The sequence below is a fragment of the Onychostoma macrolepis genome, chromosome 12 (genome assembly GCF_012432095.1).
Source record: "Onychostoma macrolepis isolate SWU-2019 chromosome 12, ASM1243209v1, whole genome shotgun sequence".
Taxonomy (NCBI): Eukaryota; Metazoa; Chordata; class Actinopteri; order Cypriniformes; family Cyprinidae; genus Onychostoma; species Onychostoma macrolepis.
In genome coordinates this window covers 26,661,079-26,683,328 of record NC_081166.1, presented here as the reverse complement: position 1 = coordinate 26,683,328, position 22,250 = coordinate 26,661,079, and the positions used below count along the sequence as shown (strand labels likewise).

The 22,250-nt window shown below is 36.5% G+C and overlaps 1 protein-coding gene across 1 annotated transcript; it reads left to right on the top strand.

Moving 5' to 3' along the window:
• The first annotated feature begins 1,248 nt into the window (after positions 1 to 1,248).
• Positions 1,249 to 19,511, top strand: plekhm1 (pleckstrin homology domain containing, family M (with RUN domain) member 1). Its single transcript, XM_058794373.1, has 12 exons — positions 1,249 to 1,479; positions 2,948 to 3,036; positions 4,881 to 5,125; positions 6,838 to 7,473; positions 9,034 to 9,493; positions 10,573 to 10,741; positions 11,618 to 12,529; positions 13,726 to 13,871; positions 14,967 to 15,160; positions 15,267 to 15,330; positions 16,514 to 16,671; positions 16,834 to 19,511. Exons 1-12 carry the CDS (start codon positions 1,347 to 1,349, stop codon positions 16,940 to 16,942), a joined length of 3,315 nt encoding a protein of 1,104 aa, XP_058650356.1. The 5' UTR covers positions 1,249 to 1,346; the 3' UTR covers positions 16,943 to 19,511.
• Positions 19,512 to 22,250: the final 2,739 nt, after the last annotated feature.

Here is a 22,250-nt window from a genome sequence, read left to right as displayed (position 1 = left end):
TTTAATTGCCTATATTTGAATTGTCATAATAGAAACACTATGATTAAAAATTTAACGATTCAGTCTATAGGTCTAATGAAAGCAAAGATATCTGAAATGTAATTCATGGAAATATTAAATAGCCTAATAATACCATTGATTACAACACTGTAAAAGTGATAAGTTGACTTAACTTAAAAAAATTGAGGAAACCCGTTGCCTTAAAATGATTAAGTAAATAATAATAATAATAATAAAAGTTAAGTGAACTTGACAATTGACTTAACTTATTTTTTTTAAATGATCAATTACTTACAAATTTTAAGGCAACGGGTTTCCTCAATTTTTTTAAGTTAAGTCAACTTATCACTTTTACAGTGAATAAGTATTCAATAAAAAATGTAACCCTGGACCACAAAACCAGTCTTAAGTATCAATTTTTCGAAATTGAGATTTATACATCACCTGAAAGCTGAATAAATAAGTTGATGTATGGTTTGTTAGGATCAGACAATATTTGGCCGAGATACAACTATTTGAAAATCTGGAATCTGAGGGTGCAAAAAAATCTAAATATTGAGAAAATCACCTTTAAAGTTGTCAAAATGAAGTTCTTAGCAATGCATATTACTAATCAAAAATGAAGTTTTGATACATTTACGGTAAGAAATTTACAAAATATCTTAATGGAACATGATCTTTACTTAATATCCTAATGATTTTTGGCATAAAAGAAAAATTGATAATTTTGACCCTTACAATGTATTTTTGGCTATTGCTACAAATATACCCCAGCAACTTAAGACCTGGGTCCAGGGTCACAAATACATGCCACTGTGCCAATCATGTCTGAGTTTATCTTTTTACTTAAGAATTTTTAAAAAATGAAAATTTAACAAATGTCAATAATGTGATCAAAATTCTAACCCATTTTCCTTTCCGGAAATGCATGATGATATGACGTAGCCTAATGCCTTGAGTCGAAAACACGACAGATATTAGACTTCAACTCTAGCCTAATAATAAAATAAAAGATATAAAATATCACATCTGCTTAAATTATAAATAAGTGAGTGAGAAATGGTGAATTAAGGGTGATTGTGACATAAGGTCAAATGGGACAGTATAACTATACAGAATTTATTTTCTCACGTAATGAGTGAAAATAAAAAACTTTTTTGTTGAGTGCTAGCTGTAAGACCACATAATTAAAATGGGATGCCCTCATTGGCCCTCTCTCTGGAGTCCTCAGCACACTCAATGCTGCGCAAGAGATGCGCAATAGCGCTGGTCGTCAACAGGAACACGGCGAACCTGGCTTTCATTTCCCATGCTACCTTGCGCGTCAGCTGATCTAATCACTGTCTATGTCGCCTGCCCGCTTCTGTTTTCTTGGGTCAGCGAAGAAGAGTGACAGATATCACACGACTCGTGCTCATGTTGATTCGGTGAGAGGGAAGCAAACGCATCAGCCACCGCGACAAATAAACGCAGAACATGGTGAGTGTGCTCAATCTGTTAGCAATAATCATGAAAAGGCGAATTGTCTGTCATTTTATGATCATTTTAACCGGATTCACGAGCAATAAGAAAGTCTGTATGTGTTCGTGTCTCATTTACGGGATGTTTCTCAACTCATGACTGCCCTTACGAAAACTAACCATGGTTTTACTGTAGTAAAAGTGTAGTTAGCATGGTTTTTTGGCGTATTGAGTTTGTATACCCACCGTTTTACTACAAACACCACGGTTAAACTATGGTTAGTGTAGCAAAACCATGGCTAATTTCTGGTTACTATGAGTTTTTTGGATTTATTTGTAGTAAAATGGTTCATTTTTGTAAGGGTGTGTACGAGATGGAATAAAATGCATCTTAGACCACATGCTCACTGATCTGTTTCAGTGAGGTGTTATGTATTTTGTGCTGTTTTGTCTACTTCAATTTAAAGAAGTTTTTAATGTTAAAGATGCCTGTCTTTTTGAAAAGTACACTTTAGCTTGTATTTAATATAGGCTACTTTAAAAAGAGTTCATTTAAGTACTAAATGTAATTTTTTGGGACTTCTAAGTTCATGTTATTTGCAATTAGTTTATATGTATATTAAATGCAATTAGTTGAACTAAGTACAACTTTATATGTAAATGTTTAGGTAGCCTACACTTGAGTGGCCTTGTATTTCATTAATACTATATTATCTGAAATAACTTTTATTTTTATTTTTTATATATAAATACTTTTAAGATTACAGGTACATAATCAATATAGTTAAGTGCTCCTGTCTACAATGACTCCTGATGCACTTTGATGTAAAATGAACATGTCGGCATGCGCTTGTACTTCATTGACGTGTGACTGGGAATCTGTCTGATGTTAGGGGAAACTGGCAGGCATGATGTGTATCACTTCCACTATTTGCTCCCTAACAAAGACTGCCAGTATATTAAACATACTCTTCTTCTTCTCATTGTGTGTTTATAAGCTACTATATATATATACATGTTTAGGGAGCGTAACATGCATGGGGTGAGTCGTAACGCCATCAACAACCTAGAAATGATCTACAGGTGAAATCACTGTCATGCATGAACTGGTATAATTTAAATCAGAAGATTGTGATGTATAATATAAAACGGTGACAAAAGCATTTCATCTACGTAAAAAACATAATAGCTGAGCAAACAGGGAGGGTTGTGACACTTTCCATTGTACTGTTACTGAATTCTCAAATATGGCACAGAGTAAAAGAGAGACTTAAAGTAGTGCAGTAATTTATTTATTTTTTTTTTCATATTTTATCAAAGTTAAATATTTAGATTTACTCCGATAAGATTTTAAAGCAACTTAAGTTTAGATTATAACATATAATGGGAATATTTTAAAGTTTGAGATGCACAGTCTGAGTGAGTTACAAACACAAAACCGTTACCGTTATGGATATGTTACAATCGTTTGTCTGTGTGTTTTGCAGTGTGTAAAGTGGGATTAACTGAAGCTAGAGGAGCCATGTTGGCCACCCAGACACCTGAGAGCGGCCCAGAAACGAGAGATGTTAAACAGGTTTGTAACTTCCTCATCTTTTTGAAGATTATTTGGATTGTGGACATTACAGTGTCATTGATAGAAAACCTTTCACGTCTCTTGAAACCCGTTGAGTGGGTTTTTGGTAGAGATCATGTAATTTGCAGGTACCTGGATTTGTTTTTGGAAACCAGCGTTAAATCAAAGGTGATGCCTGTTATTTGACGAATGTTAAAATGCTTTATTCTATCACAGATTATATGCACAGATAAAGTGATGCAAGTATGTCATTTGCATGCAAGCACCATTTCTGTCTGATCTAATTGTAATAATCTAATACAGTTTATTAAAACGAGCTTATAAGAAGCCACAGTTTGCTGCTTGTCTTGTAGAAGTCAGACCGCACACAGAATGGAAACCAGACAAGTAATGCCTTCACGAGAGAAGTCGCTACTCAAGAGATAAGATTTTCTTTCTGGCCATTTCCTCTTTATTTGCTTGAGACTTGAGAACGAAAGCAAGACGAGGGATTTGAACAGAACTTCAATAGCTACTTTTTCCCTGCAAGGCTTAATAGACAGATTCATTATTTTGAGACGCATTAGATCTTTTTTTTTTTTGTGCTTTGCTTATATTTAGCATTTAGGACATAATTTATTTCAGTAGAAGCACAAAATTCATCAGTTTTCCAACATATATGTATTTAGACTTAATGAATGAAACTCCACACTGTTACAAATAAAAAATATATAATTAGTCATTTATCTAAATTAATTACTTCAGTTAAAGCAAAATTTAAATAATCTTGTAGCATCGTATGGCATTCAAACTATTGACTTTTTTTTCCTAACAAATAGTAATGTTTGAAAATATTTTAAATGCATATAAATACAAATCTTTATTATCCTTGATTTTCGGAATATATACCTTTCCAACTAAATTAATACTTGAGTTTTCTGTGTTTGATCACCCCAAATGATTGTACTGTATATGATTTAATGGTAATGTAATGCCAAGCAAACAGGAGGAATTTTGTTCAAAAAATTTAACCTGAAAAGCCCACATTTGTACACCTGATGATGTCTTATAAAGGGATCTTAAATGGAATATAAAAGGGTATCTTTCAGGTTTTTAATATCAGCAACCCAGAATATGAAATAGCAGCCTTTGTATATAGCCACAAATAAAAAATAAATAAATAAATTTAAAAAAATGCTTTTTAAAGAGGTAGATGTATGTTCTCAGAACCATAGTTTTTGTATGCGTTTTGCTGTTTATACACTTGCAACAAGATCTGACCTGAGCCAGAATGTCCTCATTTGTTTAGTCATCGTGACCAAGTGCCTTAAAGACAAACTCAGTTTTTTTTTTTTTTTTGTCCTCTTGGCTCAATCCCTCCCTGAAACATGACTACTATTTGCATGTCATTTGACTTAAAGGTGCTGTGTTGAATTTCCACAGCTTTGACTGTCAGCGCTTTGGCTCATATGCAGTCAGTCAGCTGACATCAGGTGACGGTCTGTCTGTAGGTATGGCTCACTTTCACAAGGCAGAGCACTCTTGTCTGAGATCCTCAAGAGGCTGCGCAATGCTTACTCCACATCTTTTGAAGTTGTTTTGTTCTAGAAGTGCTTTTCTTGATTTGGTCTGCTGACCTAGATGTCACAATGGTTCCAGTGACCTGATCTCACAGCAACAATGCAAATCAATGCAATTTACAGACCCTTAAACTGTATTATTGATTTTCGACTGGACTGTATCATTAAATCACTAGCTATTGATGTTTCTTGGTATTTCCCTCCCTGGTTATTTTGTTTTGACATCTGGTCCAAGAAAAAAACAGATGCATAAGAGAGCAGTATTAACCCTTATGTTCTCCTCAGTGGATCAAGGACAAGATCGCACGGACGCTAAAAGTCCTGCAGAAGCGTTACATCATCACAGACACGGCGGTCACCAGCGAGGACCTGGAGGCTAACCTGCTGTGTTGTGCTTTGGAGGCGGTCTTCATCCATGGAATCAAGAGCAAGTTCATCCGGTTTGATGGAAGTCACGCACGCAAAGGAGGGTCACGAGGAGCACTTCCTCAGCCCGTCTTCTGGAGCCTGTTGAAGACCGTCACCCACAGGTGGGTCAGAGAATATCTAAGTTACGTTCAATAAAGTCCACATGCGTTTAGAAAATAAATAAGGTGGATTTTAATTTCTTGTTATTGATCTTATTGTGAACAGTTCATCTGTGGATATGTCATAACTTGACTTCTCTCTGGTGACGTATGCAGGACTTGAATTAAGATTATAATCATTTAAATTTTCACAATTTTGGGGTCAGCAAGTCCCCCCCCCCCCCAAGTAAATACTGTTCTTTTCAACTTTCTATTCCACAAAGAATCCTCAAGAAGGGAAAAAAAGAAAAAAAGTTTCACATTTTTTACAAACATGTGAAGCAGCACAACTGTTTTCAACACTGATAATAAATGTTTCAGCAAATCAGCATATTAGAATGCTTTCTGAAGGATCATGTGACTCTTAAGACTGTAGTAATGATGCTGAAAATTCAGCTTTGATCACAGGAATAAATTACGTTTTACAATTACAATAGAAACTGGTTCTTTTAAATTACAATATTTTACAATATTACTGTTTAATTTGATGAAATAAATGCAGCTTTGGTGATCTTCAAACAGTACTGTAATCCCACTGGCTTCCAACAACCAACTTCCGCATTTCAGCAAATCATGTCATATAATGTTACAGTTCTCTTGAATATTGGATGCATAGAATACCAGAGGGAACAAAGTGCCATTCATGAGCCTTATGAAATTGTAATATATCCCCACTCCTTCCATAATCATTCCTAGCCTTTGGTTTGGTTACTAACCGATGTTGGTTTATGCTTTAAAATAACTTTAAACCCTCAAAAGTATTTCCAAGTGAGCAACCTGTCATCCGTTTGGAAACAGAAAGAGGCATGTTAGGGAGACTCGGTGAGGATTGTGACAAGTCTGTAGGATTAGATGAATCATGTGGTTTAGTAATTGGCTCCTAAGTCTTTGGGCAGTAGTCAAGTGACACTCACTCACTCGGCTCTTTAAGGCCTCTTGACTCAACAGGACAGTTTTAGGCTTTGTTTTGAGTGTAGAGTGTCATATATATACTTACAAAATGTCTAGTATGGAATTTACAGTATGTCACATCACAATGCATCATTTTACATACAGTACATAAAGATGTAAATTTTTGTGCAATTCACAAATGATTGAACATATTTGGATGACCTTCTTCACTAAACTGTAAGCAGTTATGTTAAGGCACACATAAAGAAGTAAATAAAATAATGACACATAGTGAGGAAAAAAAGAATTGTGAATATATCAATATTTGAGCAAAACCTTAAAAGATTAGTTCACAGTTCACACAAACATTTTGTCGCTCTAAACCTATAAGTCTTTTGTTCATCTTCGAAACAAAAAAGAGATTTGTTATGAAACCTGAGAGACTTCTGTTCATCCATTGAAAGTTCATGCAACCAAAACTTTTGAGTACTTTATCCATTGTGTCTCTTGGATTAAACCACTCCAGTACTACCACTTTATATGATGAACAGATTTAATATAAGCTTTATTTCACATATGAACATCGAGCAATGCACATTAAATATGGTAAATGGAAGATCAAACATGCATGCTTGAATGACGAGAACAAACATCATTGGTTCATAAGCATCAAACAAGTACATTTTTAACTTATGATACATGAGTGCATGAATATGTGAAACCGTGACATTTTATTTTTGGGTGAACTAACCTTATGTTTCACATGCTGCTTTTTGACACTATAGGGATGTAGTTCAAGAACTGGAACGTCTAAGCTTCATAAACTCAGACATTGGCCGCTGCAGAGCATGGGTTCGCCTGGCGCTAAATGACGGGCTTCTGGAGTGTTACCTGACCTCGCTGCTTCGCGAAGGCTCCAAACTGGGCTCCTACTACCAGCCCGGGGCTCTTTTGCTGGACCCGGAGGACCGTGAGGTTCTCCTCACCCTCCTGCAGGGTTTGTCCTCGATGACCTTCCAGCTCTCCTATAAATCAGCTGTGCTGAATGAGTGGACCAACACACCCCTGGTCCTCGCGGGTCTGTGTCCCCCAACGCCTGCCGATGAGCACATTGTAGGCCCCAAGCGCAAGGAGTCTTGGGATACGGTCTCCCAGTCATCCGGAGGCTCTGGAAGCTCAGACTGGGCTCAGGATGTGCTCCAGAGGGAGCCGAGGAGAGAGCAGAGCGAGGGCTGTGAGCCGAACACTCCACTGACCACGTCAAACCTCAGTCTGGACACGTCAGGATCGTCGCAGCTGTCCTCCAGCCTGAGTTCGGATAGTCTGCTGCAGGGTCAGGAGCTCAGGAGTCCAGAGAAGGAGCACTGGAGTTGTGACACGGAGATCAGCCAAAACGCACAACAGAAGATCACCGCTACAGAGTGAGTAGAAGTCTGTTCTGTTAAAGTCTTACGACTCTTATGACTCTATGCAATGCGTCAAGGGATAAATCATCATGTTGTAATTGGGTTTGTCCAGAGCTATGAATTTTCAATATAAATTAGTTGGTGAGTCAAATTTTTTTTTTTTTTTTGAAAACGCCACTTTCAAATAAAAATGCTGTGCATTATTCTCCACATATAGCGTGATCTGAACCCTAAACACGATTTGTTAAAGCCAGTATTGTCCACTTTCAAGGCATCGCGAGTTCACATTTTACTGCAGAAGCCGGCAAGCGCCCTTGTTGTTTTTGAACAGAAGCGAAGTCCATTTTAGCGAATCAGCGCGCTGTATTCAGGTCAGGTGACAAGGCTACTTTCACTTTGAAAAGACGCGCTAGCTGAGAGGAGTTTCGTCAAAACTGACTAAAAGTGATCGAGGATGGATAATTTCTTAATAACTTGATGAACCTGTGATACCTTCTTCAGGGCGAAAAAGGAAAATAAAACTGAAACTATATAACTAACTAACTTTTGCTATAAAACAAACTTTTAATATGTAAAAAAATATATCTATACTTTCAATGATCTTTAATTTTGTACATTACCTGTATTTGTTTAAGTTATTACTTAATCAAAACAACCCAACTGCAGTTTGATTGGTATTACTTGGAATGCGCAAAAAATGTTGAATTTGATTTCTGAAAAAAAATTAAAATGGAGTTATCGGTTTTTGCAAATGAACTCATATATTTTCAAATGTAACTTATTCCTGAGCCAAAGCTGAATTTTCAGCATCATTACTCCAGTCATCAGTGTCAAATGATCCTTCAGAAATCATTATGCTGATGTGCTGATCAAGAAATATTTCTGATTATCAATATTGAAAACAGTAGATCTTTTTATTTTATATTTTATTTTTGTAAACTATGTTTTTAGGATTATTTGATGAATGGAAAGTTAAGAATAACAGCATTTATTTGAAATAAAAATCTTTAGCTACATATTAAATGTCTTTAATGTCACTTTTGATCATCTTCAGATGCATCCTTGCAAAATAAAAGTATTTCCTTTTTTTTAAACCCAAACTTTTGAACAATAGTGTATACAGTATATTCCAAATAAATAGTTACCTCTATATTTTAAGGGGTCCTGAATCCTCATATATCATGTTCTTGCATGTTGATTTTTAAAGCATTGCTGTCAATATGCTGTTAATATTCCAAAACCTGCTTAGCGCCACTAAATTAATTGCTTTTAAAGCATCCTGATTAAAAAATATTCATGTCAAACTCCATAGTCAATATCTCTAATTGACTGGTTAAGTGTTGGACCATCTGACCCAGTTTTTAAGCCAACCACCAGCAGCTTCATGCTGTAAAACATTTTCTTTACCATCCGAAATCCTAATCCTGAATATCAAGTATGTACTTGGCCGTGGTTTTGCTGCTTCTATTACTGAGCTCAGAAACCTCAAAGTTTTCTAAAGTAAATGTGAAAGAAATGACTTGACGAATTCATTCTTGTGAGTATAAATGTTGTAATCTGCCTGTTTGTTTTCAGAGACAACAGTTCCTCTAATCAGGACTTGAAGGAAGACTTTGATGGGATCATACCAGCTTCAGACTCTGCAACACAAGCTGATAATGACAACACGCACATGCCTGACACGTCTCCAGCAGCTGCCCAGGGCACACATCAATCAGATGCACACATCTCGGAAGAATCTAAAGCATGCTCAGAAAACTTACAGGAGACGGAAGAACCCAAGACTCTAGTTAAAACTGCCACAGTCACCGAGACTCCAGAAAATAAGCAGAAGAACTCATCTGTTGATTCCCCTTCAGTTTGTACTTCGACCAAGACTGTTGAGAAGACCTCTGACCGTAAAGACCCTGGTGCTCTTTCTTCAGAGACCTCTACTGCCTCTAGTTCAGTGGAGCAATCCCAACATGCTGCATACAGACGCTCCGCGAGTACCATCAGCAGGAAAACCTCCTCCGACTCCCTGTATTCCTCCTGCGTGAGTGTTTTCAGGGATTCATATCCTCAGGCTTTCATTTCTTAAGCATATAAATCACTTTATAGATTTATTTAACTGGTCCACCAAAATGAACTTTGATATTGTATTGGCTTTTCAAAATGAATTGACGGTACGAGTGATTCAATCACATAACACTCGCGTTCACACACATATTTGGAACTAGTGCTGGGTTATTAATATAGATTAATCGATCTTCATTTTGATGAACCAGTTTTCAGTCTATGCTGTTTTCACTTAATGCACGAACCAAACTTCAGTAAGCTTTGTTTTGTTACTTTTCCTATGCAAATGTAGTACAGTATGAGATTGAAAGTGCAAGTGACCCAATCATTTCTTCCTCTAGTTACAGCACAAAATAAACCTGAATGAACATGAGAAAGTGTTGAAAGATTTAGCGAAATGTATTTTCTCATGCAACAGTGTTTCAGCCGCAAAAAGACATCAATAAAACGGCTTGTAAACAATGTCACGTAACGTTCAAATATTTGATAGTTGCTATAAAAAGTAACTCTAGAGGGGATCATTTTGCTAAATATATGCACTATTACATATTCTTTATATTTTAACTAGAGCTGTCAAATGATTAATCGCATCAAAAATAAGTTTGTTTACCCAATATATGTGTGTACTGTGTATATTCATTATGTAAATATAAATACACGCATATATATTTTGAAAATATTTACATGCTTCTATTTATACTCGTATCATTTATATTATATATAAACATTTTTATTAAATATACACATGCATGTGTGTGTATTTATATAAACATAATAAAAAAATAGACAGTACACATGCATCTATTATGTAAACAACTTTTTATTTTATTTTAATCGCTTGACAGCACTAATTTTAACTTGAATGAGACACCATTAACAGGTTGTTTAAATAAATCCGAATCATGACAACAACAGTAGAAACACAATTATATCATTAAAAAGTTTATATAAAATTGCTTTGAAAATGTGTGTATACAAAGTTTTTATTTATTTGTTGTTAACCTGACGGTGTTTCTGTCTCTAGCCACTTAAAATCTGCACCTTTTTGTGTCTCAGAAATCCACATCTTGGATATCAGAGGAGGATTTCTACAAACCAGAAAAAATGGACAGTTCTGAACCGTATGTCATCATTGACATCGCACAGATGAATGGGCAAGAGACGCCTACCTCTGAACCAGACGGCATCCAGTCAACACCTAGTGTAGTGCACCGGAGACACAACGGTAAGAAATACACGAGACGGGAATTTCCGAAGACTTTTTACTTGCCAAGCCCTGAGCTGCAAAGTGGTGGGAAAAGTAGTGGTCTGTCTGTTTTTATTGGCTACAATGTGTTAACTAAGCTTAATTTTTTTTTTAACTTCCTTCTCGGAGAACAATGACCTTAAAAAAAAAAAAACTAGCACTCATGCTTATACTTCCCTTTGCTTGGTTTCACATACAGTTATTAAGTGCTATATTTAATTTTCATAGCTATAAAAAGTCCTTCAGTGGTTGTTCCATGCACTGAACTTTGAGGTTTGACCCCAAGTATGATCGGGATTTAAAGCAGAGAGTTACATCTGAAACTGAGGAAGGTCTCCGGTGCTTTCATAAGGTTGCTCAGAATGAAAGTCATCTGCTAAATTACAAGTGCGACACCTGTAGACAGCACATGTTTATAAGATGACAACTTTACCATCTTGGCCCCCTCAGTTTCTTTACTGTTTTTTTCACTTATTACCGGAATGTTCCGGGTTCAGTGCAGCCTAAGCTCTATCAACAGCATCTGTGGCACTTGATGGTGGTTACCACAGAAGAACAAGTTCATCTACCTAGAACATTAATATGTATAATTATATAGTTATGTTTATGCAAATAAACTTTTCACATATATATATATATATATATATATATATGCGCGCGCATGTATGTGTATAATGGATTTCAAACTTTTGTATATGACATTAGGATGAGTAAGCATACGCTCATCCTCGTGTTTACAAAACCGCAATTTGAATAAAAAACAAAAATAGACTAGAAATGCTGGATGTGTGTATAAAGTGGACTCTCTCTCTCTCTCTCTCTCTCTCTCTCTCTCTCTCTCTCTCTCTCTGTCAGGTCTTCCTAACCCGTTCAGGGGTCTGCTGAAGCTGGGTCAGCTGGAGCGGCGCAGTGCGGTGGGCATGTGGTGGGATTATTACTGCGAGCTCTCTCCGTTTGAGCTGCGGCTTTACGTCAACGCAGAGGAGCGAATCTGCTACGAAAACCTGTCCCTGCTGCGCTGCGAAGATGTCCACCTGTCCTCCAGTACCGAGGGCAGATTCCGACTCTCCTTCCTGAGCAAAAGAATCTACCTGCGCGCGCCGTCTCGAGGAGAGGCAGAGGACTGGGTGGATCGCATCGTGGAGGCCATCAGCAAACTACGGCCCATGATGAGAGACGAACAGTGGGAGGTGCTCCACACGTCCCACGACCAGGACGTTCCCTCGCCGACACCCTCAAGCCCCGAGCACACCATCTCAGCGCTTCCGGATACTCCACAGTTAGATTGGGCCCGTCATAAGGACCCAGAACCAGATGCCATAAAGGAAGCGGTGGTCTATCAGAACTTGGAGGAGAAGGGTTGGCGGTCTGTTTTACTTTCTCTCTCCCTGGAGGCCCTCAGAGGGTACAGGGTCCAAGGGGACTCAAAGACACCCCTGTTCTCACACCCCATTGGGAACATCAGGGATGTGGTTCCTGATGTCTCTCTAGGAAGTCCAGCGTTTTTTAAGGTTCTGACTGCGCGGGACACTCTGACGCTGCGGGCGGAGAGCGGTGAGGAAGCTCGAGGATGGAGGAGTCTGATCAGAGGAGCGCTCGACTCGTATCTGGAGACGGAGGACGATGGAGCGGTTCAGGGCGTCTCAGCAGTGGGCAGTGTCCACAAGCTGGTCCAACTCAGACTGAAGGGAGATGGGGTGCTGCTGTCTCACCTGTCTACTGTCCCGAATGAGAGAGGACTAGATGCGCAAAACTACAAATGTGCAGGTATGAGACGTTGGCATGATTATTATTTTTTTTTTTTGTATAGATCTTTGTATGATTTGCATTTCATTATAATTCAAAATAGACAGTGACTTTTAATAAGCTCTTGTTTTCAGTATCTGAATTAATTCATTTTAATTAAGCAGTAGAGATATTTGTTTAAAAAGTGTTAACGTGGTGTAACTGTTCAACATTATTTAGTAATGATTTAATCTATATTTATTTATTATAATTAATTATATAATGTTTATTTTATTATGATAAATATAGATTGATTATATTTATATATATTTAAATATTAAATAATATTTAATTATTAATAGTATTATTTATTAAAATCAATGAAGCAGCTGTATTTATCATTAATATTTGTGTTATTTATAATTTAATTGTTTTATGCCCCTTCAGAAATAATTTTAATATGCTGATGTAGTGCTCAAGAAACATTTCTTATTATCAGTATTGAAGACATTTTTGAAAAATGTGCTTAATATTTTTGTGGATATGTGGTGTTTTTTTTTTTTGTTTTTTTTTTTTTTTCCCAAGATAGATTTTTTTTGAAGAATAGAAAGTTCAAAGAGCATTTATTTGAGATATAAATCCTTGGTAACATTATAAAAGTCTTTTACTTTTATAAATGTAATGCCTCCTTGCTAAATAAAAGCATTCCTGTATTTTAAAAAAAAATTAAAAATCTTTTAAACAAGCATTTGATTCAGATATTTCAATATTTAATGAATTTGCAAGGCTACTTAAGGTTTTTAAATGTCAATGATAATTAATTAATTAATAATAATATAATAAAGATAAATTAAGAATTATTTAAACGTATGTTTATTTAAATCATTGCTAAAACATTAAGTTAAAATGTATGGAAAAATATTTTTGTTTGATCTTTACACCACTACTGACATTCTTGAATCATTAGTTTTTGACACGCTATAAATATTTGACAGAAATGTGTGAAACCAGCAGTGCAAATACTACATTAGAATTATGCTTTTGCATTTTGAACTGGATTTGTCTTATCTTCACTTCTCATCGGCCCAGAAGCAAGGCACTAGCCACATGTTTATTTCCTTTGCATGCTTGCACTTGTGAGCTCGAGGAAGTGCTGTGCTCTTGTGTCTATGTAAGTGTTTTTCTCTGTACCTGTGCTCTCTAGCTCAAAGTAAAAGCTGCTGTGAATATGTACACAGGTTGTCCTCGTCAGATCGGTATGTCTCTGGGGAGAGCCAGACTCTGTGAGTTCTCGGGTCAGTACTACTGTGAGAGCTGCCATCAGGGAGACGCAAGCATCATCCCCTCCCGCATGCTGCACAACTGGGACCTATCAACACGTGAGGTGAGATCTTATGACTTCTTATGTTAATTTTAGTCCATAAATAAAATGTGATTCACTTTCCATTTGACTTAATTTAATGAAGTAAAATATATTGTCATAATTTTATAGATGTTAAATAAACACAAATCAGATATGTAATATTTTAAAAACTTTTTTTTTCTAAAGAGTAGGCCTTGTCATTTGATAACATTCATTGAATGTAATGCTGATTTATTCATTAAAGGGATAGTTCACCCAAAAATGAAAATTCTGTCATCATTTTCTCATCCTCAAGTAGTTCCAAACCTGTGTGAATGTCTTTGTTCTGCTGAACACAAAGGAAGATATTCTGAAGAATGTGGGAAACAGAGCAGTTTTGGGGCACCATTGACTTCCATAGTGGTTTTTTTTCTACTATGGAAGTCAATGGTGCCCCAAAACAGCCTGGTTACAAACTTTCTTCAAAATATCTTCCTTTGTGTTCGGCAGAACAAAGAAATTCATACAGGTGTGGAACTACTTGAGGATGAGTAAATGATGACAGAATTTTCATTTTTGGGTGAACTATCCCTTTAATGTATCATCTTAATTTGGATGGTTAATAAGATACTGAATATTAATCCACTTTTGATTTTTCTAAATACTGATACACTAACATTGATAATTTTGAGATCACTAAGATTTATTTATTTATTTTTTTAAAGAAATTATTCACCAAGGTGCATTAAAGTGATCCAAAGTAAGAGATGAGACATTTATGTTATTAAATGCTGTTTAACTGGAAAAATATCAGTTTCCACAAAAGCACAACTGTTTTCAACATTGATGATAAATGTTTCTTGAGCGGTAAATCAGCATATTAGAATGATTTCTAAAGGATCATGTGACCCTGAAGACTGGAGTAACGATGCTGAAAATTCAGCTTTGATCACAGGAATAAAGTACATGTTAAAATATATTCAAACAGAAAAGTTCTTTTTAAATTATAAAATTTATATTCCATAATATTACTGTTTATACTGTATTTTTCGTCAAATGAATGCAAAATCTTAGCAAACCCATGAATTGTTTATATGGGTTTGTCATTCAGCTGTGTGTGTATGACTATATGTTCAGGTCTCAAAACAAGCCTTTAAGCTGCTGACTGAAATTGAGCACGAGCCGCTCCTACACCTTGACGTTTTGAATCCTGACCTGATTGATCACACTGACATCATGGAGAAAGTGCGGAGCCTGAGACAAAGGCTTCGTTTTCTTGGAGACTACATCCTCATCTGCCGCAGCGGCATCAGCAAACATATCCAGTCCAGGTGTGTGTGTGTGTGTATTCTTAGATGCATGTGTTTGTAATTTGGACACAATAAAGTCTTCAACCGATGATTGCAGCAGATAAGTAATCTGTATTTTTATTTCCAGACTTCAGCAGCGGACATACTTACTGGATAACAGCGATCTATACAGTGTATTGGACTTGCAGCAGGTATTTCTTGTTGTTTATCATTTGAACTAGGGGTGTGCGATACATGTCATCTCATTTTTATTTTAACGATGGACGAGCTGAGATCCAACAAAACGTACTACTCTTTTAGCATACAATTCATTTTTGGAAAATAACTCCGCTTTGCAAAATACCGTGGATGTAGTTAAGAAAAAAATCACACAATTGGTGTTATATGAGCACGATTGCGAATCTCATTGTTCAATAAACATTTTGAGTTACATTTTAGACACAATGTTTTGCATCTGAGCAAGTAACACACAGTGCTTCATTATTGAATGAATCCACATTTTGAATAATTCAGCTAAATAAATGATTCAATGACTAAATTAATCAGCCATTTGGATGAATCACTCAACGTTAGGATTTTTAGTTTACTATCGGTTTGCACCAGTGTGAACCCTCATTTGGTTTATAAAACTGCTGTTTAGGATTTACTGTGGGAAATTAGCGATGAAAACCAGTTATTTTTGCGACTCCCCTTATTGAATATGCATAAGAGTTTCCATTCCGATTGGTAAATTTATGGGAGGAGAGTATTTAAATGAATCACGCAACGCAGTTTACGAAGACTTGTGCTTGTCAATTTACTGATATTTGCGGCATTACCTAACGTCCAAAAAAGCAGGCGGTAATTTGCGCTGCTCTTGGTAGATTGCGCTGGTCATTATGGAAATGAGATGTTGCGTCTGTGTTCTTTAATGTGCGCATTGTTAGTAAATCACCTGCGGAATTTTCCCCTCCCATCAGCGCTTATGTGGAATTGTGCTCTAACGCTAATTTGCCCTGTTTAGTAAATTTGGCCCTTTGTATCAAGTATTAGGTGTTTATTAGTTTAAGGTGGCATGTATTGCTCTTCTGTCACTGGTGTGAACTAGCCACACTCTTAGGAAGGGATGATACCTTTTCAAAAGTACACTTAAAGGCGTACCGCATACTGGTACCTAAAGTGTGTAACTTTTGAAAAGGTATGACACCAGTGACAACTTTTGTACCTTTTTTTTTTCCCTGAGTGCATTGCACAGAATCTGAAGAATAGAAATATCGCACAATATCACACGATATCCCTCGTTTGATCAAACCCCTAACCCTCATTGAAGAAAAGAGTGCTATTAAGTGATCAGACTTTTATTTTTTTTTTTTTTTTTTTTTTTTTTGCACACAGATAGCAGACGAGCACTACGAATCTTACCTGCAGTCTCTGATCCAGTTTGGGTCCAAGCACGTGCACAACTGTGACCTCTGCACACAAAGGGGCTTTATATGTCAGATCTGCAACACCGACAACATCATCTTCCCTTTCCAGTTCGACAGCACCACCAGGTACATCAGATCTAAAACCCCACACATCCCCTTTCACTCTAGACCACTGCTGTGCTGTCACTTTCTTTTCTATTAGAGTCATGTGATTCAGTCACATGCAGCACAGAAGTGGGAGAAATATCATGAGGATGACGGTGTGACTCTGTTTTCTCTGTCTCTCAGGTGTGACGTCTGCAAAACGGTGTTTCATTCCTCCTGTAAGGCAAAGTGTCCGGTCTGCCCACGCTGTGTTCGCATGCAAAAGTATATGGAGAGGGATCTGGAGGACTGATTTAGCTGTTAGTTAGAAACAGGTCAAGCTACAAGCTCAAAATCCAGGGTTAGTACTATATTATTGTAATACTCCATCTAAAACGTATTCTTTTTCTCAGTAGCTGACTTACTGGAAGCGTTTGCTCAGTTTTTCACACTAAGCGTTTTATTTGACTCGCGGCCTTAAGTGCACTTATTGACACATTCATCTGTACATATTTACTCACATCAGCACTCCCATGCGTGTGTTCTTTCATGAAATGTCAATAATGCCAAACCAACACTTTTTTTCTGCAATGATGGGAGAACTGTTATTAAAGCTATGATTTTCGCTTTTCAACTTTATGCAAGCACAATTGACGGTTAATCGGGCTTCACGTGTAATTCTGCAGGTTTGTGTTCAGAATCATAAGTCTTAGTTCCCCTTTTGTTTCTTGTATAGTCACTATTGATTGTCAAGCCAAGGAAGTCTTTATTTATGAAACATAAGGTACTTGAATGCCAAGGATCTTATAACTCTTGTTTTTATAGATTTTTTTTTTTTGTTTATTTTGTTTTTACATCTGAATGTCACATGCCAAGTTTTATAATTATGAAGCATTACAAGTTTACAAAGCATTGTATGCATTAATAAGCATATTGTTGTATATGCAGGTATTGTACGCATGAGGATGGTTAATGGAATAATGAAATGTACCAACACTTACAACCTGCTTTAACAGGTCGTTTTTGTATGATATTGTGCCTTTATTTTCAAGTTTGAGTGTAGCATTCGTCACTAAAATGGGATGTGCCAAAAATGTAACCATTATAAGCCAATGTGAATGCCACAAAATCAGTTTAGAAATCTAATTGCTGACATTCATCTCTGTGGATGATAAAAAGGATAAACTCTTTTATATATATTAGTTTCCTGGTTTAATGAATGCATATGAAGGTTGACTGCTGCTTCATTAGCACTATATTGGAAACTGAAATAAGAAAGAACATTCTTCCTTTTTTTTTTTTTTTTTTTTTTGTACTACTTTTTAACTGCTGTTTTTCCTGATATTTTTGACAAGTTCATTATATCACCTGTTGAAGAAAATTCCCAGATGACTCTGTCTTTCTTATGTTTTGCCACTAGAGGAGGCAAAAGTCTTAACATGACTGTCAAAAGAGATCCGCCTGTCAATTCATGAATACCGAAGCTTTGCTCTGGTCTATAAGCAAAAGTAATTCACATTCCTAATGTTTTATCCTTTTAACTTCTTTTCTTTTTAATGTTATTATTAAAACTTATTTGGAGTAAATGCCTCAATATATGTAGGGATGGGTACCGAAACCCGGTATTAAATCGGTTTCGGGGCTAAATTATGAAAGACCGGAGTATCGATAAGCTCTGACGTTATCGGTTCTGCTGTCGGTACTGGAGAAATCAAGAAAACACACATACATTTATTGTTACTATATATACACATTATTTTGCAAATTATATTTCACCAGAGTTGCCAGCTGTTATGTGCAACAATATTCAAACATCTGTCTATGATACATTTTTGCTATTCGCAATTCAGAAACGAGAACGCGCTTACGCGGAGGAGTTTCAGCACGTGCAACATGAAAGCCCTGTTTAATTATGATAGAAGAGAGAACTAACTATTCAAACATCTGCTTATGCTTTAGGCCTGTGGCTGTTATATTAAGCTTAGAAGCCAAAATCGAAATAAAAAATAAATAAACTAAGTATTATAGCCGTGTTTCTTCTAGCACAACTTCCTTCCCTTTACAGCGGTGCGCATTCGTTCCTCCCTAACCAAAACTTAACGTCAGAATCAGCTCAATCGGCGATTATTGTAAAATGCTGTCTTTACTGCTGCTACATTGCGGGACATGTTTGATAATAAAACGTTGAAAGCACAATCAGCGCGAGACGCTGTTCCCCAGGATGAAATGTGTGTACGCGCCGCGCTCCAAAACGGACAAGCAAATTACACTTTGAGCTTCAGGCGCATCCAAACGATCAAATGCACACAAAATGTCAAAATGGCCAGCTACGAGAGTATTCACTTAAACACAGTTTATGTCTTAAGTGGACGAGATCAGTTGGGAGAAAATCCGATGTGTGTCAATATTTTGTCTTAAAGTGACAGACTGGTGCTTGGGCCATCAATGTTAAATAACAAAATGCAAAGAGAAAATCACCCACAGCTCTTAATCTGAATAACGTTATAGCTTTAATAAGCATTAATCTATCAATACATACAGTGAAAATTATGCAGTGTTATTTTACATTTTAATTTTTTTGTTTTACGTTTGATTACTTTTAGATTTCTTTTGTAGCTATTACTTACCTGAACATTAATGTTAGTAGACCTTCATGGAAAAATGAAAGCACTGTTTATTTCATTTCAGTTAATTTGTATATTTGTTTTATTGTATTTGTTGGTTTTTTTTTTACTTTGTTTCTTTGTTCATGTTCTTACTGTATCTTATGTATATAAAACACTAAAAATGCCTGCACACTGGTGCATTTACAAATTGATGTTTTATATTAATTTAATTAAATATTTATTTTACATTTCAGAATATAAAGCAATGTTAATCCAGCTCCTAATCTGTCTCATATATATATATATATATATATAACAAAAAGTACCAATAAGAATACCGTTAAAGTACCGGATCGATAAGCAGTATCAGTAAGAGTAGTAATACCGTTAATACCTTAACGATACCCATCCCTAAATATATGTGCATATAGTCATTCACCACCAGATGTTTTTACCCAAAGCATTGATAAAAGCAACAATATTTACAGTGCACACAGCACCATTTGGAAATGGTGTGTGTTAATGTGTGCTCTCTGATCTTATGCTAAAATATGTTTGTGCCAGTGGAACTAAACACAAACAGCATTTCCTAGAATCACAGAGCACCTATAAAAACATGGCTGCATATTTTTGTCTTTTAACTTGTCGTTCCCCTCAAACCACATCACAGTGTGTTTGTCTCTGACTGGTTCTTCCTGTTTTCTTACCTCCTGGCACTCTTTTTCTGTCTGTGTTTGTTTCTGTCCCTTTCCTGTATGCACCAAACACAGTCCTTGCTATCTAAAAATATGATAGAGTGTGAGCAGGTAGGACTAAATTAAGTGCAGCAATCAATCAGTGTAACAACTGAACAGTGGGTTTGAAATATTTTTACTTTTTGCGAGACATTACAGGCAAGACTTTTTTTTTTTTTTTCTCCCCCATGCACTGCTTAATTTTGATTCCATAAAATCTTCTTTCAGAGTAGTGGAAAGAAAATATCCAAAATACACTTAAGTTTTTATTTTATTGCTTTTCACAAAATTATACTCAAAATTAGTCAGAAATCTATGGAAGCCCGCTCCTGCCATGGAATAAAAAAACACGTAATTGCAACTTTGGGTCTCCCAATTCTAAAGAAAATTCTGAGAAAAAAGTCAGAATTACAAGATAGTTTATATCTCTATATCAAAGAAACATCTCACATTTCTTACTTTTTCTCTGAATTCTGAGTTTGCATCTTGCAACTGTTTTTCTTGTTTCCGTAACAGAATTTAAAAAATAAAAAGGTAATTTTTAAAAAAGAACCAAAAAAAACCCCCGCATTGCAAGACATAAAATCAGAATTCTGCCTTTTTTTTTCTCTGAATTCTGAATTTATCTTCCTTTTTTATGCCAAAAAATAAATGTAATTGCAACTTTTATCTCACTCCGGCTTTTTTCTTGTAGTTTATATCTTGCAATTTTGAGTTTATATCTCACAGTTCTGAGAACATTTGCATATACCCATCCATGTTCTAGGCCAGCCGGACCTACACAGCTGAATCACCAGAAGTTCTGCAGTATTGTAGAAACAAGCGAGGACAACAGCGAAAATGGCAGATCATGGAAATAAATGTTATGTTCCAGGCTGTGCAGGGGATGTGAAGTGCAGGGAAGGGTTGGTGTCTGTATTGAGAAAGGCACAGAAAACAAATAACGCGTTCTAATAAAATAACGCAAGCCACTAAAGGGACATGGTTAGCTCCTTGCTCACGGTAGCCTGTTACATTACAGTACATAAGATTTCACTTACCACATAAACAGAGTAAGGAGAGATGACTGAGGATGATGGCGAATGATTTACAGATCCTAAAATATGTGGTAAGTACTGCCGCTCCAGCATATTAACAGCGGCTCCCTGATGCCTGCATTTTATTTGCAGTATAATTACCCAACTATATAACTGCGTGAGAAAGTATTGAAATATATATTTTCCCTCCTGTGTTTTCTTCCTGCTGTGAGCTACTGAAATGAGCAGCACTGTGAAACAGCCAATCAGAGCAGAGCTCAAAATTATTATTCATGAGGTAATAACAGACCATTTAATTCTAGGGACAAATCCTAGGGTTGTAAATGCACATGTAAAACCGTTCCTGTAGAATTTTTGCCCTTACCTAAGCCACATACCTTCTATGTAGATATCAGAGAACAATTTAAAATATTATATCAATGCATTCTATGGCACCTTTAAAATTAAACAGGAATATTCAACCAGATTTTATTTTAGTCTAGTTTCTAGTTACTAATCTAAGTTTGGCTTCCACATGAATATGTGGATGGCTTTTTCTCAATGATAACCTATTCTACCTCAACCCCACCCCATACTTCAAAACCGTACTGTATTGAAAAGTGGGCATGTCATTTCCTGTTGACCTGGACCACGTTATCAGCGCAGCACAGACTGAAGGAAAACCAACAAGAGAATAACACCATTGACGACTGTGAGGTGAACCTAAAAAGCTTCCATAAAGTCGGAGTGTTCGCACCAACACCCATGTATGAAGTCTGCAAACTCCAAATATGACTGGAAACATGAGTCATAAAGCCGAAATAGTCTTGAATGAAACACGCGAAGAACAGCCCTTCACTTCATACTCACGCCTCTGTCAGTGTTGCCATGGCAATGATTAAAAACACAGCAGCGCTGACAAGTTCTCCACACAGTTTCTCTTTTTTATTTTCTGCTTCCTCATTTCTCAGTTTTTCCAGCTTTGGACAATTGTTCCTTCGCTTGCTGGCTGACTGTAAATACAATGATGGTTTAATATGCAGTTGTATCGGGACTGATGTGTGTACGCTCTCACACACACCCCTCCTGCTCGCTTCCACTGAAACCCGTCGAGCAACACAAATCTGGCCGCATTTTTTCCTCGCACCGGCACAGCAGCACTACAGGTCTGAAGTATGGGGCTGAGGCGTCCTGGATTAAACCAGAAACTGAGAGAGATGATAGTTTTTTACTAAAGTGAATTATTCCCAGAGCTCAGAGGAGTC